The sequence below is a fragment of the Nelumbo nucifera genome, chromosome 8 (assembly GCF_055504915.1).
Source record: "Nelumbo nucifera cultivar China Antique chromosome 8, China Antique-T2T, whole genome shotgun sequence".
NCBI classification, from domain to species: Eukaryota; Viridiplantae; Streptophyta; class Magnoliopsida; order Proteales; family Nelumbonaceae; genus Nelumbo; species Nelumbo nucifera.
Window position 1 is genome coordinate 2015000 of NC_142656.1, and position 26433 is coordinate 2041432.

Here is a 26433-nt window from a genome sequence, read left to right on the forward strand (position 1 = left end):
GTGTATTGCATACAAAATATAATTCATATCATAGATTACATTATATTTATATAATAGAATTTAGGTGGAGTTTGGGAGTGCTTATTCTAATAAGCGCCCATGAGCATTTTATGAAAAGGCATTTATTTGGAACAGGGGGTAATATAGGCCTTTTAAAAATTATATGACGAGCCAAGACCAAAATTTGGACTTCTCAATTCTCAAATAAGTGTTTATTTGAATAAACACTACTTTTTAAGCACTTCCAAACTTGGTGTAATGATAATGATAATAATAATAATAATAATAATTAAATTTTTGTAAGGATATAATTATAAAATAATAAATTTTTAAAGGTTCCAAAACAACTTTACTATATTCAAACAAAGAACTTTAGAAAAAAAGCCAAAAAAAAAAGAAAAACACTGACAAAACTAAACTAGTGTCTTAATGCTTGAGACTTATGCCTCGTTTTTATAGAGGTTTAAACTTCACATTAAAGTTGTAAGACTTAAGCCTTAAGACAAAGTTTATGCACCTCGCCTCATGCATTAGAATTAGGATGGACCATTCTAAAACCTTACTCTTGGGGACAAATCGAATCCTTAAGACTATATTTGGTTGCAGAGCAATCTTATTTGAACTAGTGTAAATGCATGGGAATGCAAATTTTGGTTTAATTTTGTTTTGGATTTTATTTTATTATGCTCTAGGTCTTATTTTACTTAATTTATATAACAATAAAACAAAATAAGATAAATTTTGAAATATAAATAAATCATAATTTGCACCAAAATTATTTACACTATCGGCTCCATTTAGGAGTATAAATGCAAATATGTAGAACTCAAAATATTATATTTTGTATTATTTTGTATGTATTTATACAATACAGCCTAAATTTAGGACACCTCACATTAATCTCACAAAAACATCCCACCATGCATTAGGAACATCTTACATACTTCTGTTATTATTTACTATAGATGTTCCCAATGCACGAATGTACCTGTAAGGCGCAAATAGCAGATCTCAATTCTTATATATATATATATATATGATGGATATGTATCAATGTAAAATACTTGCACGTTTACTTCTTCGGGCAACCCTTTTCTCTTTCTCTCTCTCTCAACCCTCACTGGGTTTTTCTCGTCGGTTTCCTTACGTACTTCTGTTATTATTTACTGTAGATGTTCCCAATGCACGAATGTACCTGTAAGGCGCGAATAGCAGATCTCAATTCTTATATATATATACGATGGATATGTGTCAATGTAAAATACTTGCACGTTTCCTTCTTTCCGGCAACCCTTCTCTCTCTCTCTCTCAACCCTCACTGCCTCACTGGGTTTTTCTCGTCGGTTTCCTTTCCTCCCGCGCGGTGCCGCAGACCCGCGGTCCATGTTCTCGCGAGTGGGATTGACATTGAGGGTATTTGTGTCTTTTCATGTAATAAATTTATAATTAGCGTTTCTCTCAAGTTGGTCTCTGAAGTCTGAACATAAAACGCGTCGGTTGGACAGAAATAACTGAACTTCTTCTCCTTCTTTATGAAGTAAACCCAATCCGTTGAAGTTGAAAATCCAAGAAATCAGGAAATTCCTTTATACCCCACAAGGAAAAGGAGACCGATTTTCTTCAGAAATTCGAGGATTTCAGGTAAGTAAGCTGTTCAGTTTATCGCTCTCTCAGCTATGTCTAAATATTGTTTCTGCTCTTCTATCATTGTATTTTTTTTTTAAATTTGTTCATTCTCCGATCATTCGTCTTTGGCTGCTCGACAAATAGGAAAGTTTGACGATTTTTTGTTAATATTTACTTGTAAAGATACTTCTAGTTCAGCGTTCTCTCTATCTTTCCGATGACGCAGGAATCTAGCCAGAAGAAAAAAATAATGATTATAATACTGTAAATCGTTCCGCAGGAGGAAATTGGGTATTTCTTTCAGTGAAGATTCGATTACAACCAGTGACTTTTGGCACTACACATAGAATGACTTTGATTCAAGCCGATAAAGGAATTATTAGTTTTTTTTTTATTTGGGCATATAGCGTAATAGCTGAAGTGAAGAATAACTGACATATTTAGTTCAATTTGCCGAACTTTAATCCACTGTTTTTTTTTTTCGTATAGGTGCTTTTGGATGAAAATTTATGGCAACGGCAACAATGGCTACTGCAGCTGGTGCAGCTGCTCTTTTGTATTACACATTAAACCGGAGATTGCAATCCCCTCTGTCTCAGGATGACGATGAACAGAGTGGTAGTGGTATGCCCAGGCCTACTCCATCTAGAACTAATCAAGTTTCACGTAGACCTATTCAAGCTCCGGCAACATGGTTGGAGACAATTTCAACGTTGTCGGAAACACTGAGATTTACTTACTCTGAAACTCTAGGGAAGTGGCCTATTGGGGATTTGGCTTTTGGAATTAACTTTCTTCTTAAGAGGCAGGTTAGTGCATTGCTTGTGGTTGTGGAGTTTAAGTCTTTTATTTTTCTTTTTTTTGGCAAGAATTTTAGCTATGTTGATTCACAGTGTTTCATTATGCTTTCTCATAGTTATCTTAATGGAGTTTTCACTAGACTGTTAAGTCTAGACCATATTTATATCGATAAACTGTAAGGAGGCCAAGCGTCTTTATAAAAATATCATCAGTTACTGCTGTTCCCTTTCTGCTTTTGCCACCACATATTCTACCGCCTCACTTTTTTGGGAACCACTGATTTCTTCCTTCCCTCAAAGTGAGGATAACTCTTGCTTCAATGGTAAAAGTATAAATCTAAAACAGATTTGGCTTCAGAATATGTATTTAAAACAGCCTGTACAATCTAATGATGTATAGGCAGCAAGTTCTTTCAACCAAGTTTCATTTATAAGACAATAAAAACAAGTTTAGGACCTTTATACAATGAATAAAGTTTTAAATAGATTTTTGTTAATATTATCTAACATATATGTTATCTATCACATAAGAGGAACTGCTTTTAGCCAGATCATTTGACTAATAGATGGGTGGAGAGAGCTGAGTTGTGTCAGGGTTGTACTCCCAGGATAGTTTTTCTTCTATCATTCTGCTTGTCCTTGTATTTGCAGTGGTTTGCCTCCTCACTTGTCTTCACTTGGTAGGTGAAGATTGTAATTCTCACATTACCACGCATCTAGGTAAGTATGCATGCTTCTTATCCTGACATTAACAGCGCTCAGGTTCTTTGTTTCTTTCATGTACTGCTATTTTATCAATGAAATTTGAATCTCATGTGGAACCCTCCACCTCCTGGGTTTATCAAACTAAATTTTGATGGCAGTAGCATGGGGAATCCAGGGCCTTCAGGTATTGGGGGGGTCCTAAGGGATGAGAGAGGTAATGTAATAGCTTTGTTCTCTAGTCCAATTGGAGTGGGAGACTCCTTGAGGGCTGAGGTGTTAGCAATGTTGGAAGGGGTGCAAAGAGCCAAAGAAATTAAAGTTAAGAAACTGATTATAGAAGGAGATTCTGTGATTGTTGTGGATTGGCTGAAAGAAGACACTTCCAAGATGTGGAGCTACAGCAATGAGAAAAGAAAATTCAAGTGGCTGATTAAGGATATGGAAGTCCTATGTACTTGGGTTAAAAAAAATGCTAATTCCTTTGCTGATGGATTGGCTAGGCAAGGAGTTTTTAGAAATTCTGGGTTTTGGGCTCAACTGTAAGGTTTTGAGTGTTTAATTCAGATGTATTTCTGTTCTGGGGAGTTAAGATTCTTTAGCTCCTCTTCCCTGTAATTTTTTTTCCAATATTAATGAATTCTGTGGTTATTGATAAAAAAAAAGGAAATTTGATTGTTCATTGGCAAATTCTTTTACCCTCTAGAATAGAACTGGTCTTTAGCACTTGATGACCTCAACTAAATGAAAAGTGATACTTATAAAAGCTTGACATGATGAATTTTTAGTTGATCTACATGTGGTGTTCCTTGAGTGCTTCCTTTGCAAAATTGGTGATTAAGCTTAAGTTTAGTCCTTGGTGGTTGCTTTATTGGGAATTGTAGATCTTCATGTGTGTGTAGTCTTTTTGGGTTCAGTGTACCATCAAGACTTGAATAGGGAAAAGGCATTGCGAATGCCATTTTCTGTGGGAGCCCTGGTTTATGATTATATAGAGGTGGAGGGAAATATACCATTATTGGTTGGATGAGGGCATGCCCAGATGGACTATGGGCACATGAATCAGTAAAACAAGAGCTTTGGCCTCCAGAGTGAAATTGTTTAGCTTGATTCCGAGGTTGACCAACTCTCTTGCTGGTAGCCTTGCTAGAGGTGGTGTTGGGAGTATTTCTTCATATTGGTGGCAGGCTCCTCAGTAGGTTTCCACTCTGTATTATGGGCAGGTATTTTGTGATACTGCTGTCTGTTTTTTTATTTATTTTATTTTTTTGAAAAAGGTAAAGTATCATTGTATTGTATTAATAACAAAAAGTATAACTGTATTGACTGTTTATCATTTGAGGTTCTTTGGTCCTCCACTATTCAGGTTATTGATAATTTTACACTTCTCTTTCTATCTTTTCTGCATTTTATATTTATAAAAAATTTCAGTTATTAAAAAGCTGTACAGGAACAAGACAGACTATGGTGTTTTCAACAACATTCAACGTGTAAGTCTTGGGGAATGATTATTAGGATTAAGATGCAACTGTAAGCATCCTATGGCCACCTTTTTCAGGACTCAAGTTAGAGGCTTGATCCTGATGATACTGTAAAATGCTTTTAACAGAAACGTGGAAATTAAAACAAGATAAGCTTTTGCTTTTCTTTAGATAAGTCCAATTGGGATTACTATAAGGGTTAGCTCAACAAAACAACAAAGTGCCGTTAAAATACAGAAAAAAAATAATACCTTGGTAAAACGGTACCTTATTGATAAATAAATTCAGTTATTAAAAGCTATAAAGGAAGCAAGAATGACTTGTGTCTTTTCAAGAACATTTGAGAAATGAGTCTTGGGATGCAGTGAATGCTTGTTCAGTTCAAGTAATGTTTAAGACTGAAAATATAAAATAGTTTTCACAAAAAATATGGAAATTAAAACAAACCAAAATCATGCAATAGTTAGCCCAAAAAACAACAAAATCCTGATGCATATTCTCTTGTATACATGGGGTATTGTATCTACAATCATTGCTATATACTCAAGACCTATAGGAGAAGGTGACTCAACTAGAGCAGAAATGTCAGCTCTTCTACAAGGCTTGAAGATAGGCAAGACCCTGAAATTGTCGAGTTTAGTAGTTGAGGGTGACTCAAAAACTGTGGAGAGGTGGCTGAAGAATGATTGCAATAGGACATGGCTGCATAGGTGCACCCACCTTAAGGGTGTATTTGGTTTGAAAGAAAAGGTAGGGAAACCTATACAAACCTTGTACAAGTTTCCCTACCTTTCCCTTCAAGCAGATAGCTAGGGTAGGTCCCGAATTGAAGCTGGATTGCTGGACCTATAGATCAGCAAACAACCTAGCTGATTCACTAGCAAGGCAAGGGATCAACAAGATCAGTTGTATTGGGGAGTAACAAATTAGTCTAATGTGTAAAATAACAATAAATAAAAACCACTGTTACTCATCAAACAAAAATTACTTTACGATTAAATAAAACAAGTTCCATTAAAACACAGTAACATAATACCTAATGTATTTATTTATTAAGAAGGCATACCTCTATTTGTTAATTGTTGCCAATCCAGAAAAGGGCACACTTGTGAGGCTTTCCCAATTTGTCTCATTCCTTGCACAAGGTAAATGTGTCGCATCATTCCTTAATGCTTTAAAATGTTTTACCTAACCATCAGCAAATTTACATCAAGTAATAACACTTTGCATATGCCTTAGCAGATCAATTCCATTTTCCAATTAAGGTTCATGCTCTAACAACATCATAAGGCTTTTATCAGATTTTGTTAGGTTGCTGACCTTGTCTATGCCACTGTGCAGGGAAATTTACATGTTGCTAGTGTATTTGGTGGTCAAGATAGTTTACAACTCAGAGGACCTGAAATAACTGCTGAACTAAGATACCTCTTAAAATTATTGACTCTCTGTTGGCATTTTTCAAAAAAGCCTTTTGCATTGTTTTTAGAGGAGACTGGCTATTGTCAAGATGGTGTTCTTCTCCAGGAACCTAAAGCAGGAGTGAGTGATGCTTGAACTTGATTTTTTCTATTATTTTTATTTGTTATTTCTATCAGGTGCTTGTGTCTGGGGTTCAGAAGTTATGATTTAACGGTTCTAACGTTGTAATATTTAGTAGATAATACAGTCTCTACACTGCAAACTGAAAACATATGTGGTACATTGTCATTAATTAGGAGAGTTTTGATAGGGGCCCATCTGAGAAGATTTGTGGGCATAGTCTGCATTAAAGAGAATGAGCCCTCAGTGAATGTTATTACATGCATGATCCTAGGATGGCATGCTATTATTCTCCCACTAATTATGCCTGAATGTTATATTGGTAGAAGCATCTTTATTATATCACCCTCGACTTAGTCATAGAACTTCTAAATTTTGGTGCAGGCGAACCTTGCCCTTAGAATGGTATCTTGGTCCTAGGCATGGTTTCCTTATCCTTTTAATTCTTCTTATCTCGGCATGCTCCTAAAGGGTCACTATTAGGCAGGCTTGAAACTATGATGCTTATCAATTTGTGGTTTTACATTTACTTCTGCTCTTTCTTTCAACATTTTTGTCAAGAATTATATAATAACAAAATTATATGCTTAGTTCCCCTTAAATCATGAGATAATACCACATTCATGTATGCTATTGAGTTCATTAGTTCATTTGTTTTTGACAGATTTTGAAGCCAGCTTTTACAATTCTGGCTGATAAAAAAACAAATTGTTTTCTTTTATTGATCCGTGGAACTCACAGCATCAAGGACACATTGACAGCCGCAACAGGTGGAGTGGTGCCATTCCATCACACAATTGTACATGAAGGAGGAGTTAGCAATTTAGTTTTAGGCTATGCACATTGTGGAATGGTTGCAGCTGCTCGATGGATTGCAAAGCTTGCTACGCCTTGTCTTATTAAAGCCCTGAAGGAACATCCGGAATATAAAGTCAAGGTAAAACTATTCTATGATACTCCTGTTTCCCTTATTCAGCATTTCCTTTTCCAGACATAAGCTGAATGCTCTAGTTATCAACTTCCAATATTGGTTTGCTTTAATGCTTGCTCTTTTCCAAAGAACATGGATTTGACAGCATAAAGTCAGCCTCTTGATTTGGTTAGTGTAGAATTAATCACTCTTTTTTTTTTTTTTTTTTTTTTCTGGGTGAACCAATTACCAATCTATCATCAAGGGACAAATGCCATCTACAATCCTCCTATCATCTTGTCACTCTCCCCTTCCACATGCTCTAATATATAGCGAACAGGATGTAGATGTATGGTGTCATATTTGTGACAATTTCTTCTCTTCCTCAGATTGTTGGACATTCATTGGGTGGAGGCACTGCAGCACTTTTAACATATATTTTACGTGAACAGCAGGAGTTTTCAACAACTACTTGTGTTACATTTGCTCCAGGTTTGTGTTCCTTGGCATGATACCAGAAACCAGATACTAGTACATGCTTAGCACATCCATGTTGGGCATGTATCCAACATGACACTGGATGCTGCATTGTTGCTTTCAAAATTTAACAACATGACACTGGATGACACTGGGCATGTATCCAACATACATACATACATACACATACACATACACATACACACATACATAAACTTTTCAGATGACATCAACATATTAAATGGACACCAAGTTGGATTTTCCATTTGGATACCCATTTCCCAAGTCTGTATCTTTGTCTGGATGTGCATTTGTGCATCTTAGGTTCTTTGGCATGCATTTCTCAAGAAATTTGTTCTAGCTTTGTTAGTATGAGCTTTTCTTTAATAAAAAAGAAGAGAAGAAAAAATGGCTCTGAAATGAAAAATCAGTATAGAGGAAAAGAAATATAAAAATCATAATCCCAAACTCTATGACCCTACATTGGTGGGAGCCTCGTGCACTAGGATGCCCTTTTATATTCCCAAACTCTAACTATCTACTAGGTGTTTTGGATCATCCAAACAACCAACTAGGTGGCTAGTATATATGCAAACATTTCACTGGGTAAAAATAAGTAATTAGGTCTCCATTTAAATTATTGACATATGTGTGCAAGTCAATATGAGTATGTAACAGTTCATGAGCATATAGTCCTCCAAAAATTAGGATTCTTAGTAAACCAGGGAAGTTATTCAAAAATCTTGTCTTTCTAATATGAAATTCTGATGCTATCGAACTGTCATTCAATCATTAGTAATTTGTTTTGGAGTTTATAATTTGTTAGACAGTTTTGTATGCCCTTAGCTTCAATCAGAATGATGTACTTTATGAGTTTATTGTAAATGAATAAAAGTGCATATTTGATTCATGTTCCCTTGGTATGTTTTTGTGTAATACCCTTAAACTGGACACTTAATGAGACTCGTGTTAGTTTAGAATGTTCATAGCCAGTGGGTCGGTCTGGGGAGACCTATCCTGACAAGGCTGACACTGTGGTGCCACCAAGTCGGTTGGGGTGGCCTGTCTCAGCTGCCAGGGTGAGACCCTAGGCACATACAATGTAGGATTAATTGAATCTTTGAACTGGACCAGATTTCTAGTATTGCCCTGGACCTTGGAGATTGATGGGCAAAACTGGAAAGTTACACCCGACCCCTAGACTCGATTATGATACTGCACTAGGTGTCGGATTGGGCTGTCTTTGATGTACCAATCAGTAAGATCCTTAGCAGGGGTTAAAACTTGGGTATGTTGGGATAGTCCGAGAATTCATCTGAGTGGGTGATCATAGTGACAGGATCAGCTCCTTTGTTGGACAATGGTAATGATTGGGGATGCACTCTCACTGATGGAAACCAAGACTGCCGGCAGTCGATTCAACCGTTGAGATTTGTTTTGCAAAGTATATTTTATATGAGATATAGAAGTATATATATTATGGTTTATAAAATGTTTGCAAAAATGTTTTAATTCCCGGGATCCATACAAGTAGAGAGTGCAACACTGTTCCTTGCAGCCAAGGGAGAGGTCCTCTCTTGTCGGGCAGTGTATGATCATTATGGGCTGAGAGGTTAAGTGTAAGACCATTGAGGATAATACCTGATGGGCTAATCTTGCATCTGCCCACAGTCCCTGGGTGTTACAAGGTGGCTTGGCCCAGGGACCACTTAAGGTAAGTGTTGGGCCCATAGAGCCCATTTGATGAGTTTTCAGGGGGTGCACTGTCCTTAACAGTGTATTCGGCCAGGCCTTGTAATAAAGGCTGGGCCGAACCCATGTGGCTGATGTATAGATCAATGCTTGGGTACCACGCCATACAAGGAAGCCCAACTGGGCAGCAGTTAGGAAGGTTAAGTGAGTACATAAGCTTAATGGGCCTAAAGCCCATTTCGAACTGGGCTATTTATTTAGTTAATAATGGGGCGAATTCTGAGATGGATTAGCAGATAGGATAGGGTCAAGACCCTATCCACTCAGAGAGTCCATATCTGAATGTGATTCAGATCTAGAAACCTCCTAATGAGATTAGGAGAAAACTAATCTAATCTGCAGATAAGATAAGGGTTTATCCTTATCACCTGAAGAGAAGGCTGATCCAAATATGATTTGGATAAGCAGCTCCTAATGAGATTAGGAGCTGATCTTTTTAGGTTAACAAAAGAAGGAGGGGGCGGAAGCCTTTAGACACACACATCAGATTTTCTTCAGTGCTGAAATCAAGAAGAGAGAATTCTACACCCTGCGAATACTCTCTTGCCGCCTCCCTGTTCTTGCCACCCTGTTTGCCAGTTCGATCTCCAGTTGTGGGAGAAGTCAAGATTCGATCTTGACATTAGTTCTTTGAGAAAGAATTGATAGGAAGCTGTGCTCACGTGCCATCCTGCTGATTCTTGCGAAGGACAGAGTTCTTGAAGAAGAACACTGCTGATTCTGCTCCATCCTGCACTGCGCCATATTCAGTGGGAGCAGTATTTGGATCATTTCTTGGGCGTGAACACCTTCGTTGGGAGATACTATTTCTCCGTATCAGGTATAATCCTCTCCTACTCCTTTTGGTTCAGATCTGGTTCAGTTTATGGTTCAAGAATGATCATTGAAAATATGATTTTCTAAAATAGGGAATGCGATTCCCAGTTGAAGGGAGAGAAAAATTTTTGAAATTCGCCCCTTATTCCCTAATCTTTGGGCGTCTATACGATGAATCTCTCATCCCTTCACAATTAACATATAATTTAGACTTTATGTATAGTAGTTATTTATACTTGATCATTGACATGCTCAAGGAGATTTTATTAGGATTTTTAGAACCTGCTAAAGAAAAGTTAGCAGGGATTTAATACATTACAGTGGTAAAACAGCCAAACAGGCTGACCAAAAAGAGAAAAAAAATTAGTACAACTCTATGACAGGCATAACTACTTGATCATTGACATGCTCAAGGAGATTTTATTAGGATTTTTAGAACCTGCTAAAGAAAAGCTAGCAGGGATTTAATACATTACAGTGGTAAAACAGCCAAACAGACTGACCAAAAAGAGAAAAAAAAAATAGTACAACTCTATGACAGGTTTTGTTTGCCACAGTCCACAGGGCCAATTATGCCCCAAACTAGCTTCTGCCCGCTTGCCCTTTCTCTAGTTAGTGCATCAGCAAGAGAGGGAGCCAATCTTGTCATTCATTTGAATGAGATATTCAACAGACTGGCTAGCACTCTTACCTCTCTCAATAGGAATCTGAGATCCCATGGACCATTTTCTGCAGAGGACATCCAATCTATTACAGCTTTACAAAATACACGTGTATAGACATGCATGTGTGTGTGTTTGTAAGTTTTTTTCCTCCCTGGCCTGAACCTATGTTCTCAACTCCTTTTTTGTATCTTGAAAAATACAAATGGTCCTTAAATGGCCAAAACCAACCACTTTTTTGCCTCAACTAGCAGAAGCCTATGTTATATAGATATGGCTAGGACACAACTAGACAAGGTGGTGGGTACAAAATTTACACTAAATATTCAAGTATCCGATGTGACATGGAACCTATTTACAGGTATCTGGGTATCATAGGTAGGGCAACAACCTTTATCTCTCTATCAGTCTATCTACCTATGTTTTTCCTATCTGTTGAACTAAATTTTGGAAGCTACTGGGCATGGATTCTTTGTTGACGTGTTATTCTTTTTATTGGTAGTTACTGGCCATTGCTCTCTCTCTCTCTCTCTCTCTCCTGGTTTTGGATCCTTTTGTATGTTTCTCTTTCTCTTTATTTAATACATCTTCACTACCCATGAAAGAAACAGAAGTATTTTAGAACTGAGATTAACAGGGATTTTGTAGGTGAAAGAGGAGAAAAGGGTAATCAATTTGAAAGGATATCATATTTTCATTTTCTGTTAATAGTAAAGAAGGAATAGAGAATTGGTATCCATGGTGTAGTCATCAACCTTAAGATATTTTCTTCTCAATGTTTCAGATTTCAATTATCATTTAACTATCATGGTTCCAACTTCCAATAACACTTCCTCTGAGGATGTATATGCACCAAGATGATGGAACCATTTTGTTGAAAATTGGTTATTTGTCCTTTCTTGTTTTATGTTCATAAGATTGTTGGTGCAACTGAATATTAAAAAGAGTAAACAGAGGAAGAAGATGGTAGTGACTGGGAGGGCTGTGATAAAGGACAAAGTGGGATTTATAGTTGGGTGGTTCTTTTGCATCATTTATATCCTCACATGTACGGTCTTTTCCAACATATAATACAATCGATAAAATTACTATCTCTCTCACCTAGAAAAGATATAGATACTGTGTAGTGAAAAGTTTCAATGCTTAGATTTTAAATCCAGTGAACTTTCTAGCTATTTAACTATGCTACTACCCTTAGTAGTAGTACTGTTTGAATTTATTAAGGAAAATCAATGGAGACAGAAAAGAAAACAATCAGTGGTTGGGTGTGTGCACAAGCATGCCAGAGAGGGGGGGGGGGGTGAGTTGCCATCTGTTGTGATGGTTGGAATCTGGAAAAAAATAGAACCCTGTAGAAGGTAGAGAGAGGGAATAGATATCAACTCAACTCAACTTAACTAAGCCTTGTTCCAACCATATGGGGTTGGTTAGGAGAATCCTGTTCTGTCATTTTCTGTTCTCTTCAGTACTGTATCCATTGTTATCACTATGCGTTGCCACTTGGAATAGCTAGTATGAACATGAAATGACCATTCAGGATCAATGTCCTGAAGATGTTTTCTTTTTGATCAGTAACAGAAACATTATTGCTTAAGAAAAGAAAATTAAAGGGTCATGTACATATATAAAATTTATACAAGAGTAAAAGAAACCCCCAGTCCTTAGAATAGACCCAAAATCATCCTACACTTACCCTTACATATAATCATTCCCCCAAACAGACCCCCCCCAACCCAAAAAAAAAAAAAAAAAAACCTTACTCAACAAGGATGCATTCTCATCATAGGAATTTGGAAAAAAGTTTTAATGCTGGCTGCCAACTTGATAGGAACTACCTTTATCTGGGATTGGGACCAGCAATGTAAGGCAAGTAACCTGGACCTAGGAGATGTAGTAGTGCCCCTTACTTCACCCTAAAAAAATCCAGATTTACACTATGGGAGCACCCTGGTGAATTTTATTTTGAGCTGCCCATTGGCCCCGGTTATTTCCATGAAGGGATCAGTTCAATTATTGTCTCAATCTCCAAGCTTCTAGAATTTGCTTACTTTTTATGTTATACCTGCTGTACTTAAAAGATTTACTTATAGTACTAACTAGTTTTTCCAAATACAGCTGCTTGTATGAATTGGGAGTTGGCAGAATCAGGCAATGACTTTATCACTTCAGTTATAAATGGGGCTGACTTGGTTCCTACATTCTCAGCTGCATCAGTGGATGACTTGCGATCTGAGGTTCTGTACATGCAATCTATTTAAAACAGTTCTGAACTTTGATGTCTTTCTCCTTTCCTCTATTCTTTCTATAATGACAAATGCAATGCTATATATAATATGTGAAGATCTATTGTATATTGATGGAGCGCAATCCGGTTGGTCCTAGCTATCAACGATCTTGCATCTGACTGGAGCAAAAGGTGCCTGAAACGGGGAAGAAAGCGAGTAGTCTCCGGGGAGGAACCCGGTGAGAGTGCTCCGAAGCTCAAATTAGTATTTCCTCAAAGGCAAGATAAAAAACCATATGGCGCAAAGTTATCACATACCTTTCTTCTTGGGGGGAAGAAGGCCTTTTATAACCACTTCGCACACTCACTCCCAAGCTCCTGTCAGGTCGGGTATCATTACCTCTGCACTTCTGCCAGTTCGGGTGTCATCACCTCTAGTGGGGCAGACAACCGCCGCTGCTCTCTTTGTCGGAGCCGTCTCTGTAACTGGAGGTGGCGGTGGCAGGTGGTCGTTGAAGTGCGGCTGTCAAGCGTCAGATCCTAAGTCAGTCAGGTGCGCCGCCTCAGGATACGGACTCCTTTGGTGTCAGGTACGGTTGTTCAGTTCGGCGGCCTGGAGACGAAGTGCTGGAGTGGTGTGCGAGGTGGTCTTAAGTTCGGATAGAAGTGTGGCCCAAACTGCCCTGGGGTGGGCCAGTTCGGGTTGTTGCCCTTTGCGCTCTTCGTAAGGCTCGGGGTCAAAGGGAGAGTTCGGGCTCCTTTTGGGGAGCTCGGACCGCTGGTTCCTCCTCTCGGAGCTCGCGCCTTGAGCGTACTGCCGTGCCAAGCTGTTGCTTCTGCTAGGTCACCCTCGGTTGCTTCCATGTGTTGGATGGTCAAGAGGTCGGGCCAAATCTTCCTCCATCAATTGCCCCCCACTCCTCGTGCTAAGGGTCTTGCCTTGGCGCGGGGAGTTTGCGAGGTGACGGGTGGATTTGACCCGTACTTCAAACCGGTTGACTGATGGCGCGAAGTGCGCGTTCGTCAAGAGATTTTCGGGTTCCTCGAGCACCAAAAAGTCGGAAAACGCGCCAATCCGTCTTTAAATGCTAGGAGACGTGACAGCGTATGTTATTTCAAATTCAAAAAACGCGCCACCGTTGCCTTTAATGCTGGGAGACGTGACAACGGGCGTTATTTCAAATTTGAAAAACGCGCCGCTGTTGCCTTCAATGCTGGGAGACGTGCGCCGGCGCTGCTTCAGTTTCAAAAGACGTGCGGCCAGTCACGTCTCGATCTTAGGAGGCGTGCGGTCAGCTTGATCGTGGGCCGTTCGATTTGCCTCGATCAGAGCCGTCGGTTTTCGGTCACTGTGGGTATAATCAGTGGGGGACCCCCAGTCGCTTTCCATCGCCATTCTCCTGCGTTTGCTTCTTGAGCTCGCGTCCAAGTTTTAGCTCGCGTCAACCTTCCATAGTCTGTTAGCTTTTTCCGGGTGAGTCAGTACTTTCTTCCTGGTGTTCTTTTCCTCCCGATGTCTAGCTCGAACAGTTTAGACAACTTCTCGAGGGGGTCAGATGCAGGTTCTACGAACCGAGCTGCATCCCTCGACAGCCTTAGTGAGCTCGAGGAAGAGTTCGAACCTGTAGGCCGAGTCGCCTCGGGTAGTTTGGCGTCCTCCCGTTGAGGTCGGACGTTAGACAAGTTTGGGCCATCAACCATGACGCCTGAGGGGCTTTACTCCCTTATCACCCAGTTCAACCTGCCCGGGGAGTATACTTACTTTATACCCTTGGGCGACTTCCCTTGGGAACACGGTTCTGACGAGATCGTGATATTCCGGGAGCAGCTCGTCGCCGGGCTGCGCGAGGTTATGAACCACTTTGGCATCATCGTCGGTCAGCTCCACCCTAATTCTATTCGCAATTTGGTTGGGACAATCTCCCTTTTTTGCGAACACATTCTGCCTTTAGACCTGAAGATCTTTTCTTCCATTCTCATGCTTAAGAAGCAAGCGGGTCCCCTTCCCGGGCGTAGGCGGCGTACTACCTGTCTCCTCGCCCGGGGTTCAAGCTTTTACACGATCTTCCCAACAAGGTCCTGGCGTGGAAATGGGACTACTTCGGGGTACGAAGTGCAACGGGGTGGCCGTTCCAAACCGGGTGGGGGTTGGCTGCCCCCGACCCCGGTGTTACGCTAGATAGGGAGACGGCGAAGGGCCTCCGGGAATGGGCCCGACTCGGGCTAAAATGCCACCATTATCTGACGGAGGCCAAGCTCATCCAGGCCGGCCTGAGTTCGGGTAGGTTCCTTGCTCAGAGGCTTGCCTTTTGCTTTGCTTTCCGTTCTTTCGTTTTTCTGATGCCGAGCTCTTTTTGCAGGTGTGATGGACGCAGAAAAGACTCGCGGTGGGAACCTGTTTCATGCCATGAAGAGGAGGAAGCGAGTTGCCAAACGGACTCGTGCCGAACTGCCCCGAGATGCGAAGCCCGAGGTACCAAGCTATTCGCCAGTGGATCCGCCCAGGGAGCCCGAGATGACCCCTCTAGTACAAGAAGCGGCAGGGGCCCCTTACGCCGAGGCTGCTTATACGGGGGTTCCTTACGCTGAGGCTGCTTATACGGGGGCTCCTTACACTGAGGCTGCTTATACGCGGGCTGGGCCTTCAGGCTTGGGAGGCCAAGGCGAGTTCAGGAGCGTGCTGTTGCCGAACCACGCTCTTCAAAAAATTAGGGAGGCCGTTTACCTTGAGGAGGTCGCGGCGTGGACCGAGCTTCCTTTGAACCACGTAGCCGGGCGTGCTGCCTCTTATGCCATGGTGGTAAGTCAGCGACTTCTTGTCGGGCTCCTTGTCATTACCTTTCTCGCTATTGCTCTTTTAACATTCTCGTTATTTTTCCTTTTGGTAGGTGAACTCCTCCATCCATGCCTTAGCGGTCCAAGCGGAAAGGAGCTCGAGGCGGGCATGAGCTGCCGAAGAGGCTTTCTGCGCTGCACAGGCCAGGCTGGCGAGGTCTCAGAGAGACACCGAGGCCATGGGAGTGGTGGTGAAGCACATGGCGGACCTGAGGCTGGACTTGAAGCATCAGATTGAATACCTTCAGGAGGATATTAGGGAGAGGACAAAGATCTTTTCTCAGGGCATTGAGGATGCCAAGAAGAAGGCCGTTGAAGACTATATCGCCTCGCCGCGCTTTGACGACCTGATGGTGGGCTCGTACAGAAGGGGTTTTAAACTGAGCCGGTGGATGATCAGGAACACGTACCCCGAGCTCGACATCAGCGCCATAACTACTTCGCGCATTACTCAGGAGATGGCCAACGCGGCTGATGGTGAACCGGATTCTAAGGATGAGGCAGGACCCTCGGGTATCGTTGAAGTGCCTTCCGAGGGTGAGGACTGAGATTGTCGGACTACTGGAATATATTTTTTTTTTTGGAATGTAAACAGAGTATTTTGTAATGAAATGTTCTTTTGATTAAGTGTTGTTTTGTCACCCTCTTTTTTCCGAACTGACTATATGCCTCTGATGATGAGATGCCAAGGTCCTTATCAGCTTGCTGTTAGCACTTTGCCTGTCAGCTTGGTGTTAGCATTTTGCCTTTGCGTGCCCATGCCGAAGAGGTGACTAAGTCTTATGGTGCCGAGGTCCTTGTTAGCTCGGCATTCTAACCCTCAGGCTCTGGTAGCGACTCCTAGTCCACTTCGCTTGGTGATTTATAGGTAGTATCGTCTTAAATTAACGACGTTCCACGCTCAGGGTACTTGTTTGCCCTCTAATGTTTCGAGCTCGTATGCTCCCCCGAGTGCTCTCTTTACTCGGTAGGGCCCTTCCCAATTTGGTCCAAGTTTGCCCACGCCGGGCTCGGGTGTCATGATCTTATGGAGAACTAGGTCGCCGACGCGGAAGTTCCGCTTTTTTACTCTGGCATTGTAGTACCGAGCTACTCTTTGCTGGTAAGCTGCGGTCGGATGTACGCGAGGTCTCTAACCTCGTCCGGTAGATCGAGGTTGGTACGTAGCTCGTCTCCGTTTGTCTGATCGTCGTATGCTTCTAGTTGTAGTGTAGGTACTTCGATCTCCGCCGGGATTACCGCTTCAGTGCCGTAGGTGAGGTTAAAGGGGGTCTCTCCCGTGGCGGTTTTTTCCGTAGTTTGGTGAGCCCATATAACACTTGGTAGCTCGTTCGCCCACAACCCTTTAGCTCGGTCTAGTCGCGCTTTCAGCCCGCGGAGGATAGCTCTGTTCATCACTTCTGTTTGACCGTTTTCCTGCGGGTGCGCGACCGATGTGAAGTTCTGCCGAATCCCCATATCTTGGCACCATTCCTGAAATTTGATGTCCTCGAACTGCTTGCCATTGTCCGAGATTAGTACTCGAGGTAACCCGAAGCGACATACTATGTTCTTCCAAAAGAAGTTTTGTACGTTTCGAGCTGTGACTGTTGCGAGAGGTTCAACTTCTACCCACTTTGTGAAGTAATCTATCGTCACCACTAGGAACTTCCTCCCACCTGTTGCTGGCGGGAATGGCCCTAGGAGGTCGATGCCCCATTGCGCAAAGGGCCATGGACTGGTGAGATACTTGAGGTCGGCGGCAGGCTGATGGTGGATATTGGCATGCTTCTGACACTTGTCGCATTTTCTGACGAGCTCAATGGCCTCTGCCTTCATCGTTGGCCAGTACCCTTGTTGAAGCGCCTTCTGGGCGAGGGCTTTGCCCCCTAGGTGTCCGCCGCATAAACCTTCATGAGTGTCGCGGAGTACGAGCTCGACTTCGGCAGGTCGCAAGCAACGCAGGTAGGGGAGCGTGTAGGATCGTCGGTACAACCGTTCGTCTATTATGACATATTTGGCTGCCTGGCGCTACACCCTTCTGGCTGCATTGTGATCCACAGGGAGGGTCCCATCTAGCAAGAAGCTCGTGAGTGGGTCGATCCAGCTCGGCTCTGCTTCAAGGACGGGAGCGACCTCCTCTGCCCCCCCGAGAATGCTAGGCCGAGGTAAGTCCTCTATGTACACGGTTCTCATGACGTTGTGACTGGTGCTAGCTAACCGGGACAGGGTGTCGGCCTCAGTGTTCTCTGGCCTCGGGATTTGCTTGATGAAGTGTGACTGGAAGTTGAGCAGAGCCTCCTTTACCTTTGCCAAGTAGGCGAACATAGTTAGCTCGCATGCTTCGTATTCGCCCGTAACCTGGTTGACCACAAGCTGGGAATTGCTGCAGATAACTGTGTTTCGCTCTTACCTCTTGGGCTAGGGCCAGCCCGGCTATCAATGCCTCGTACTCCGCCTCGTTGTTGGATGCCGCGAACTCAAAGCGTAGCGCGTATTCCAATTTCGTGCCACCCGGGCCGTGCAGGACTATTCCAGCCCCGCTGCACTGTTGGTTTGAGGAGCCATCTACGTGAAGGATCCAGGGCTCCTCATCCCAGTTCGCGTTTGGCCTAACTAGGAGAGATGCCACCCTGGCTGCTACCTCACGGGGTTCGGACTCTATTGGCCTGGGAGCTTCGGGCTCACCCGAACTGGGGATCTCGGGCTCAACCTGCCTAGGGACTTCGGGGCTGAACGTGCATTCGGCGATGAAATCTGCTAAGGCTTGGGCCTTAATAGCAGTTCGTGGCTTATACTGGAGGTCGTACTCGCTGAGCTCGATGGCCCACTTCGTCAGCCGACCGGAAACCTCGGGCTTGAGTAAGACTTGCCTCAGAGGTTTGTCAGTCAAGACGATGACAGTGTGAGCCTTGGAATATGGGCGGAGCTGCAATTATCAGTGCGTATGCCAACTTTTCTATCTGCGGGTATCTCGTCTCTGCTCCCTGCAAAATTTTACTAACATAATAGATGGGTCGTTGGACTCGGTCTACTTCTTTTATTAGTACCGAACTGACCACCTCGTTGCTTGCCGAGAGGTACAGTTCTAAGACCTCGCCCTCCTCGGGCCTGGTTAAGACCAGCACACTAGCGAGGTAGTTCTTTAGCTCGTCGAACGCGAGCTGGCAGTCTCGGGTCCATTCAAACCCTTTGCCTTTAATTGCTTTAAAGAAAGGCAGGCAGCGGTCTGCTGACTTGGACATGAAGCGGCTCAGGGCGGCTATGCGGCCATTTAGCCTTTGAACCTCTTTTACTTTTCGGGGTGGTCTCATATCTAGGATGGCCTTTATCTTGTCCGGGTTGGCCTCAATACCGCGCCGGTTGACGATGTACCCTAGGAACTTACCCGAGGTGACACCGAAGACACACTTGTTTGGGTTTAATTTCATGCTAAATTGACGCAGAATTTGGAAGACAGAGTGCAAGTCTTGTATTAATTCATGCGAAAACTGTGTCTTGACGACCATGTCGTCTACATAACATTCAATCTTCGTGCCACTTAAGGGCTTAAACAGCTTATTCACGAGTCTTTGGAAGGTCGCCCCAACATTCTTTAGTCCGAAGGGCATGACTTTGTAGCAGTACAGGCTGAACTCGGTTATGAAGGTGGTTTTTTCCTCGTCGGACTGGTCCATCCTGATTTGGTTGTAGCCCGAGTAGGCGTCCAAGAAGCTTAGCAACTCATGTCCCGAGGTCGCGTCCACTAGGCGGTCAATTCTGGGGAGGGGGAAGCAATCTTTCGGGCAAGCTCGGTTCAGGTCGGTGTAGTCGACGCACATGCGCCACTTGCCGTTTGCCTTTTTTACCAGAACTGGGTGGGTTGGCTACCAGCTCGGGTAATGAACTTCCCTTATGAAGTCTGCTGCGAGGAGCTTCTCAACCTCTTCATCAACTGCCCTCTAGTGTTCTGGGGCTAAGTTGCGTTTCTTCTGGCTTGGTTTCGGCGCCCGAGTTGGATCCTTCCGGCTGTCTCCTTGATTGGGGAGTTATTCTCTCTTCCTTTTTTCAAACCCGCCCCCAGTCCTTTGGTTGATCACCTCCTCCGTTCGCATGAACTTGTCCGCGAGCTTAAGGAACTCAGCAATGGTCGCGGGCTGGTTGGCCACTATGTGCCACTTGAACTCCTTGTGTGTTACCCCCATCTTGGCTGCCGCGAGCTGAACTGTGGGGTCCAAGCGTGGGATCTGTAGGCATGCGTTGTTAAACCGCTTGATGTAGCTGCGGATGGGCTCCCCTTCTTTCTGGACCATGCCGAGGAGGCTCTCCTCGGTTCGGGGGCATCGCTTGCTGGAGACGAAGTGCGCGGTGAAGACCTGCACGAACTGGGCCCAACTCCTTACTAACATGGGGGCCAGGTTCCTGTACCAGGTGCGAGCCACTCCTCTGAAGGTGGTAGTGAAGGCTACGCACATACAGGACTCGCTAGCCCTAGCCAGGTGCATCTGGGACTGGAAGGCATCGACATGGTCGCTGGGGTCAAAGGACCCGTCATACTTGTCGAGTGGGGGGAGTTTGAAGTCTCTGGGCATAGGAACTGCAAGGAGTTCTGATGACAGGGGGGAAGGGACTGAGAGGATTGGGGCAGCCTTTACCTCTTCCGAGCTCGCTTCTTCTACACCTCGGAGCTCGGGCAGGACGCGGGTTGCGGTTTGGCGGTTTTGCCGGCAGCGCCTCTGCTGCTTGGAAGGCCCGACGTTGGCACTACTTGCCTCGGTGCTCCCGAGCTCGATGGGCCTGGACTGTTGGAGGTAGTCCGTGGCTAAGGCACTGAACCGGTTTTCGGTGTGCAGTGGCCCCTTCTGAGAGCGCCGAGGTGATGCTGACTTGATGGATCGGGTTCCTGGTCTGTTGGCGCGTGGCGAGGCGAGGGCAGCCACTCTCTCTCTCCTGCCGGGGGATGAAGCCTGGCTTCTAGAGGGGCTCCGAGCCTGGGGGGCCCGAGCTTGGGAAGCCTCCTGGTGGGGGTGCCCGCCTTGAGGGGAGGGCTTGGCTCGCCTAACGGCGGGGTGCCGAGGTGGGAGCTGACTTTGAGGCAGTTGGGGGAACTACTGCTGGTAGTGGTATTGGGATACATGGTGCAGCATCTGCTGCTGGTAGATTTGATGTTGTTGAAGCTACTGCATTTGGGCTTGGATGGCCCGCATGCCATGCACCAGGTCATCAAGCTGGTTCTGGCTAGTTGTCGGGGGAACAATGGTTGGTTCAGCAAAGGTGGTTCCAACAGAGGGAGGAAGGGGGACGTTCATGGCGGGAAGATTCACGGGCGCCACTGTTCGTGGCGCATTCAGGCTGGGGATCCCATCCACTGGAAGGGGGATGGTGAACTGTCCGATGCACACCACGGGGACTTGAGGTTGTTCCCCAGTGGCGTTCATCTCCATGCTACGTCCGTCATTGCTGGAAGAAGCCATGGGTGTTGGGGTTTCTTGGAAAAAAGGTGTTATGAGAGTTTTAGAGGGAGGCTTTTAGAAGCGTTTCCCACAGACGACACCAATTGATGGAGGGCAATCCGGTCGGTCCTAGCTGTCAACGATCTTGCCTCTGACTGGAGCAAAAGGTGCCTGAAACGGGGAAGAAAGCGAGTAGTCTCCGGGGAGGAACCCGGTAAGAGTGCTCCGAAGCTCAAATTAGTATTTCCTCAAAGGCAAGATAAAAAACCAGATGGCGCAAAGTTATCACATACCTTTCTTCTTGGGGGGAAGAGGGCCTTTTATAACCACTTCGCGCACTCACTCCCAAGCTCCTGTCAGGTCGGGTATCATTACCTCTGCACTTCTGCCAATTTGGGTGTCATCACCTCTGCTAGGGCAGACAACCGCCGCTACTCTCTTTGTCGGAGCCGTCTCTGTAACTAGAGGTGGCGGTGGCAGGTGGCCGTTGAAGTGCGGCTGTCAAGCGTCAGATCCTAAGTCAGTCAGGTGCGCCGTCTCAGGATACGGACTCCTTTGGTATCAGGTACAGTTGTTCAGTTCGGCGGCCTGGAGACGAAGTGCTGGAGTGGTGTGCGAGGTGGTCTTGAGTTCGGATAGAAGTGTGGCCCGAACTGCCCTGGGGTGGGCCAGTTCGGGTTGTTGCCCTTTGCGCTCTTCGTAAGGCTCGGGGTCAAAGGGAGAGTTCGGGCTCCTTTTGGGGAGCTCGGACCGCTGGTTCCTCCTCTCGGAGTTCGCGCCTTGAGCGTACTGCTGTGCCGAGCTGTTGCTTCTGCCAGGTCACCCTCGGTTGCTTCCACGTGTTGGATGGTCAAGAGGTCGGGCCAAATCTTCCTCCATCATATACCCTTAACTCAGTTGCCTTGTGATTTGCACTATGCCTTGCTAATTTTGGAGCAGGGTAGAATGACAATTTGTACAAATCAAGTGACCAAAACTAAACATTTTGGAGGTTATCACTCCTCATTTACCCAAATTATTTCATCTTCTTGTTCACTATGTTCTCCTTTTCCTTTTTCCCTTGAGTCAACATTGATGCTGTAATAATTCATATGTGCAACTTTGAAGCTTGCCCTTGGCAAGGAAGTATATTTTAGGTGTCACAAGGCAACCAAACTTAATGGGCTTGATAAGTGTCTTCAGCATTTATGCGATGACCATTAAACCAGGGTGAGTAGCTACCCTGGTGCAAGTTCAGATCTGCTGACCACAACACATTGCTGGCCACATTCACCCAGCCGCACATTGGAAGCATCTCTTGTACTTCATATCGCTGGTATTCCCGATGTACGGCTGGGTGAATGTAGCCAGCAATGTGTTGTGGTCAGTAAATCTGGACTCCCCTGGTGCTACCCTCAAATGTGATATATCTTGGACAAGTTGCATCTTAATTGGCTAGAATATTGTCCATTCTTTTGGTGATGGGAAGTATCTTATTTGTTTTTTATTTGTTTCCTTTAATCTATTTCTCATCGTGCAGGTGACGGCATCTGCATGGCTGAATGATCTGAGGAATAAGATTGAGCGCACTAGAATCCTGAGCACAGTCTATCGTTCTGCATCAGCATTAGGTTCTCGTCTTCCATCAATTGCAAGTGCTAGAGCAAAAGTTGCTGGTGCAGGTGCAATTTTACGTCCAGTCTCTGACAGCACACAGGTGAGCATTTTGATTGCCCTAAGCAACAAGAATTAAATTTACTTCACCATTTTCTTCCACCCGGAATATCTTTTGTATGTTGGCATGGAGTTCTTCCATGATTTGGTCATATTAAAATTAATTCTTTTGATAGTCATCTTTTTGGCAAGTTGTTTTGAAAATTACATGTTGTAATGGATTTCTCAGATAATCAAGAGAAGCAAAATAAAGTGAAATCCCACATAAGGTTATAGATATTTGAAAGATGAATCATCTAGAAATTAAGAAAGTTTCATTAGTTTACAAATTCACAGAAACTCAATTTCATCTTCCATGTCTTTTCCCCCTTCGCCATGTCTGCACCAGGTTGTGCTTTCAACATAAAGAAAAGTATATTACCAAAAGGATGATAAAAAATAACTTAAAAGATAGTGATTTGGTAACCACAACTATTCATCCTGTAAATGTGTATGGTTTCATCTGGGATGAACTTCTCATTCCAATAGATGCTCAGGTATTCCAATGCCTTGACAGATAATTTGTTGAATGTAGCAACTTCTTTATGATTTTCTATTCAATACTGATTAATATGGACATACAGAATGGTATGAGTTCCGAGATTTAACCTGTTCATCAGGTAACCTAGGTTTTGCCCACAACGTGTCTCATGTTAGAGTGGTAATATTTTCTAAATTGACCTCCTGGTGTGGGTTTAGCACACCCTTTTATATTTTTATCTATCATAATTTTGTGGCAATTATGTTATTGGATCCATCTATTGTATATCTTTAATATTTAATGCTTGCAGGTCATGATGAAGAGAGCTCAGAGTGTTGCTCAGGTTGCATTGACACGCCCTACCCTACGCCTGCCCTCCTGGTCATGCATGGGTGCTCGTCATCGAGTGCAGGCTGCTCGTTCAGCATCACGGGAAGTAAACCCTGTCGAACCTTGCATTAGTACAACAGAAACTACTGAGCATCTTCTGTCATCTCAGGAATCGATAACTACAGTTGAAACCATAGAACTACCTATTTCCACGTCTCAAGGTATGGAATGGACTTCAGGACCTGAATCCTCTTGCTCAGATGAGATGAACGTGCACACCGTTGTGGAGACTGGGGAGGATGATGGTGATGCCCTCATGAGTCATGGTAGATGTGAGGGTCACATGGCTGAAGTTGAGTTATGGCAACAGATTGAGCAGGAAATTTACAGACGATCTGAAAGTGAAAATGGTAATGTGGCGAAGGAGATGAGGGAAGAGGAGGAAGCAGCCATTACTGAGGTGGGTGAAAACCTGCCTGACAGTTCAATGCCTAAAATGAAGGAAGCACACCGTTTTTTCCCTCCCGGAAAGATCATGCACATTGTCAGTTTCCTCCCTGAAGGGCCTCAGTGTGAAAATGGTGTTGCAAGAGACTCTAATACAGCCAATGTGGAGCCACCCGGGGACAATGTTAGGATTTTCCTCACTCCAAGGTCGCTGTACAGCAAACTAAGACTTTCACAAACCATGATCAGTGATCACTTTATGCCTGTATATAGGAAAAAGATAGAGCAGTTGATTTGTGATCTTGAGAAGGAAGAGGCTTCTAATGATGCTTATTGTGATAGGAAATCGGAGAGCTGGCCTTATAGGGAAAATGACAAAAGAGAATAGCTTCTGTACCAGCAAACTGAAAGGGCAATGGTGGAACCTTGGAAACTGAAACCTAGGTTGTTTAAACTGTTGTGCATAAAAGCCTCTATGTATATGGAGCTGAGATGTGATACAAAAAGATCCATGTTGATGAGCCCATCGGATGGCATTACGTGATATTGTTAGGGAGTATGAAATGAGAGGTTTGTGAGTGGGAAGTATTTGGAAATGATATATAATATATGTGATCTCTGTTAAAAAATTGAGGTCCCGAAAGTGGGGGTGGGGATCTTGATTTCTCCAATTTTTTTCTCAGTTGGAAATGTCTTTCTTCAATCCAACGATTCAACTATATGCTTATATTTTACCGAGAGATGTTAAGACTGTTAAGAGTTGTAAATTGTAATTGCCATTACTTCCTCCTGTTTTTCACATCTGCCGTTTTCCTTCAAAGTTTTCTGTACGCAATTCCTATCTTTGTGTCTTTAGCAGGCGAAATCCTTCTCTCTATAGGTTTCAACCTTTTCAACCATAATAAATTGTGAATCAAACCAGAGTTCTGTTTCAAGGAAGTTGAATCATTTCATGAAGATTTGTGACGGTAGACTATTGGAGAAAAGAATCAAAAGAGAGTTCTTATGCGAGAGGCAATCCCTAAAAAGTAACTACGATTAGTCCAGGTTGTACTCTTTGGCCATGTTTGATTCGCTGCCAGTGACCTCATTCTTTTAATTCTTGTTGATTCTGGAAAAGAATGAGCAATAATTAATGAGATATAGGTGTTTGGATATTCATTTCTTGCTGCAGAATTCATTCTTTCCAGAATGAAATTTGGGTCTCAGCAAAAATTTGGGGCACGAAAACTTTTTGTGCCCCATCGTATTAATTCTTTTTTTCGTTCGAACTCGAGTCCTCTCGATTTGAACTCACTGAACCCTCGTCCCTCTCTCTCTTCTATACAAGGTAAACCCTCGTCCCTCTCTCGGTTCTTTTTCTTATTGCTTTGCTGTTTTTTTTAAGTATAAATTATCGAATTATTTTCCTCATTGCTTTGTTGTTATCGAAGTATAAATCCGACAATCCGATTGAGGCATTTGATAAAGGCACCCAGATGATAGGTAGCATTTGAATTGAGGCCTCTGTTAAGCTTCGCCAACTGAAGGGAGAGACCCTACATATTATCCTGCTTGGCTCTGTTTGAGGATTAGAATTTGGGTTTTACCCATGCATCCATGGCTTAGTTAGTATGTAGGGGGCCACCCAATTGATATCTTGGTTGTATGGCTGTCGAAGTGTAGTTTATTTAATTATAAATACATATTTTGTGGATAATAAAGACAGTGAATGAGAAGCAGTGAGAAGGTTTCAGGTAGTTGTGTTGGTTTTTTCTTGTGTGTAGTGTAGGATGGATATGGAATTTATGGATCACGACAATTCCGTGAAGCAGAGGATCACTGAACCAGGGCCGAGCAGTCCCTACTCAAACCCTAAACCTAATACTTTGAACCCTCATTTGACAAATAACAGAAAGCTAGGCTAACCTTGCTGCACCATTAGCATGGGAACAACAGTCCTCGTCACCAAGGGAAAGAGATAGCCATAAGGAAATAAAGCTAAAAGATTGCTACTCTGCATCAAAGTTTATATAATAAAATTCTAGTTTGGAAAAAGAGAATGATCTCACCTTAATTAAATCCTACCACTCATCACTGTAATCAGTATGGAACCAGTATGTTTCTTATGAGCCAAGAATATAATACAAATTAATTGTACATAGGATGACTTTGCATAACCTGATGTAATACAGATTATATTTCTAATTTTTCCAAAAAGGATTATTAGATATTTATAAGCAAATTTTTAGTATTTGACCCCATCTTC

At 43.3% G+C, this 26433-nt stretch overlaps 1 protein-coding gene across 2 annotated transcripts; it reads left to right on the top strand.

Annotated features, from left to right (window-relative positions):
- The first annotated feature begins 1327 nt into the window (after nt 1-1327).
- Nucleotides 1328-24988, top strand: LOC104600527 (Alpha/Beta hydrolase fold-containing protein). 2 transcript variants are annotated; one of them, XM_088893885.1, is made up of 8 exons: nt 1328-1641; nt 2116-2435; nt 5951-6148; nt 6813-7085; nt 7448-7550; nt 12881-12999; nt 22755-22931; nt 23719-24988. In XM_088893885.1, the coding sequence occupies exons 2-8, from the start codon at nt 2136-2138 to the stop codon at nt 24571-24573; spliced, it is 2025 nt and encodes a 674-aa protein (XP_088750011.1). In that variant the 5' UTR covers nt 1328-1641; nt 2116-2135; the 3' UTR covers nt 24574-24988. The 2 variants fall into 2 exon arrangements, with proteins under 2 accessions (XP_088750011.1, XP_088750012.1); XM_088893886.1 differs by having other exon boundaries at nt 1333-1641; nt 6890-7085.
- Nucleotides 24989-26433: the final 1445 nt, after the last annotated feature.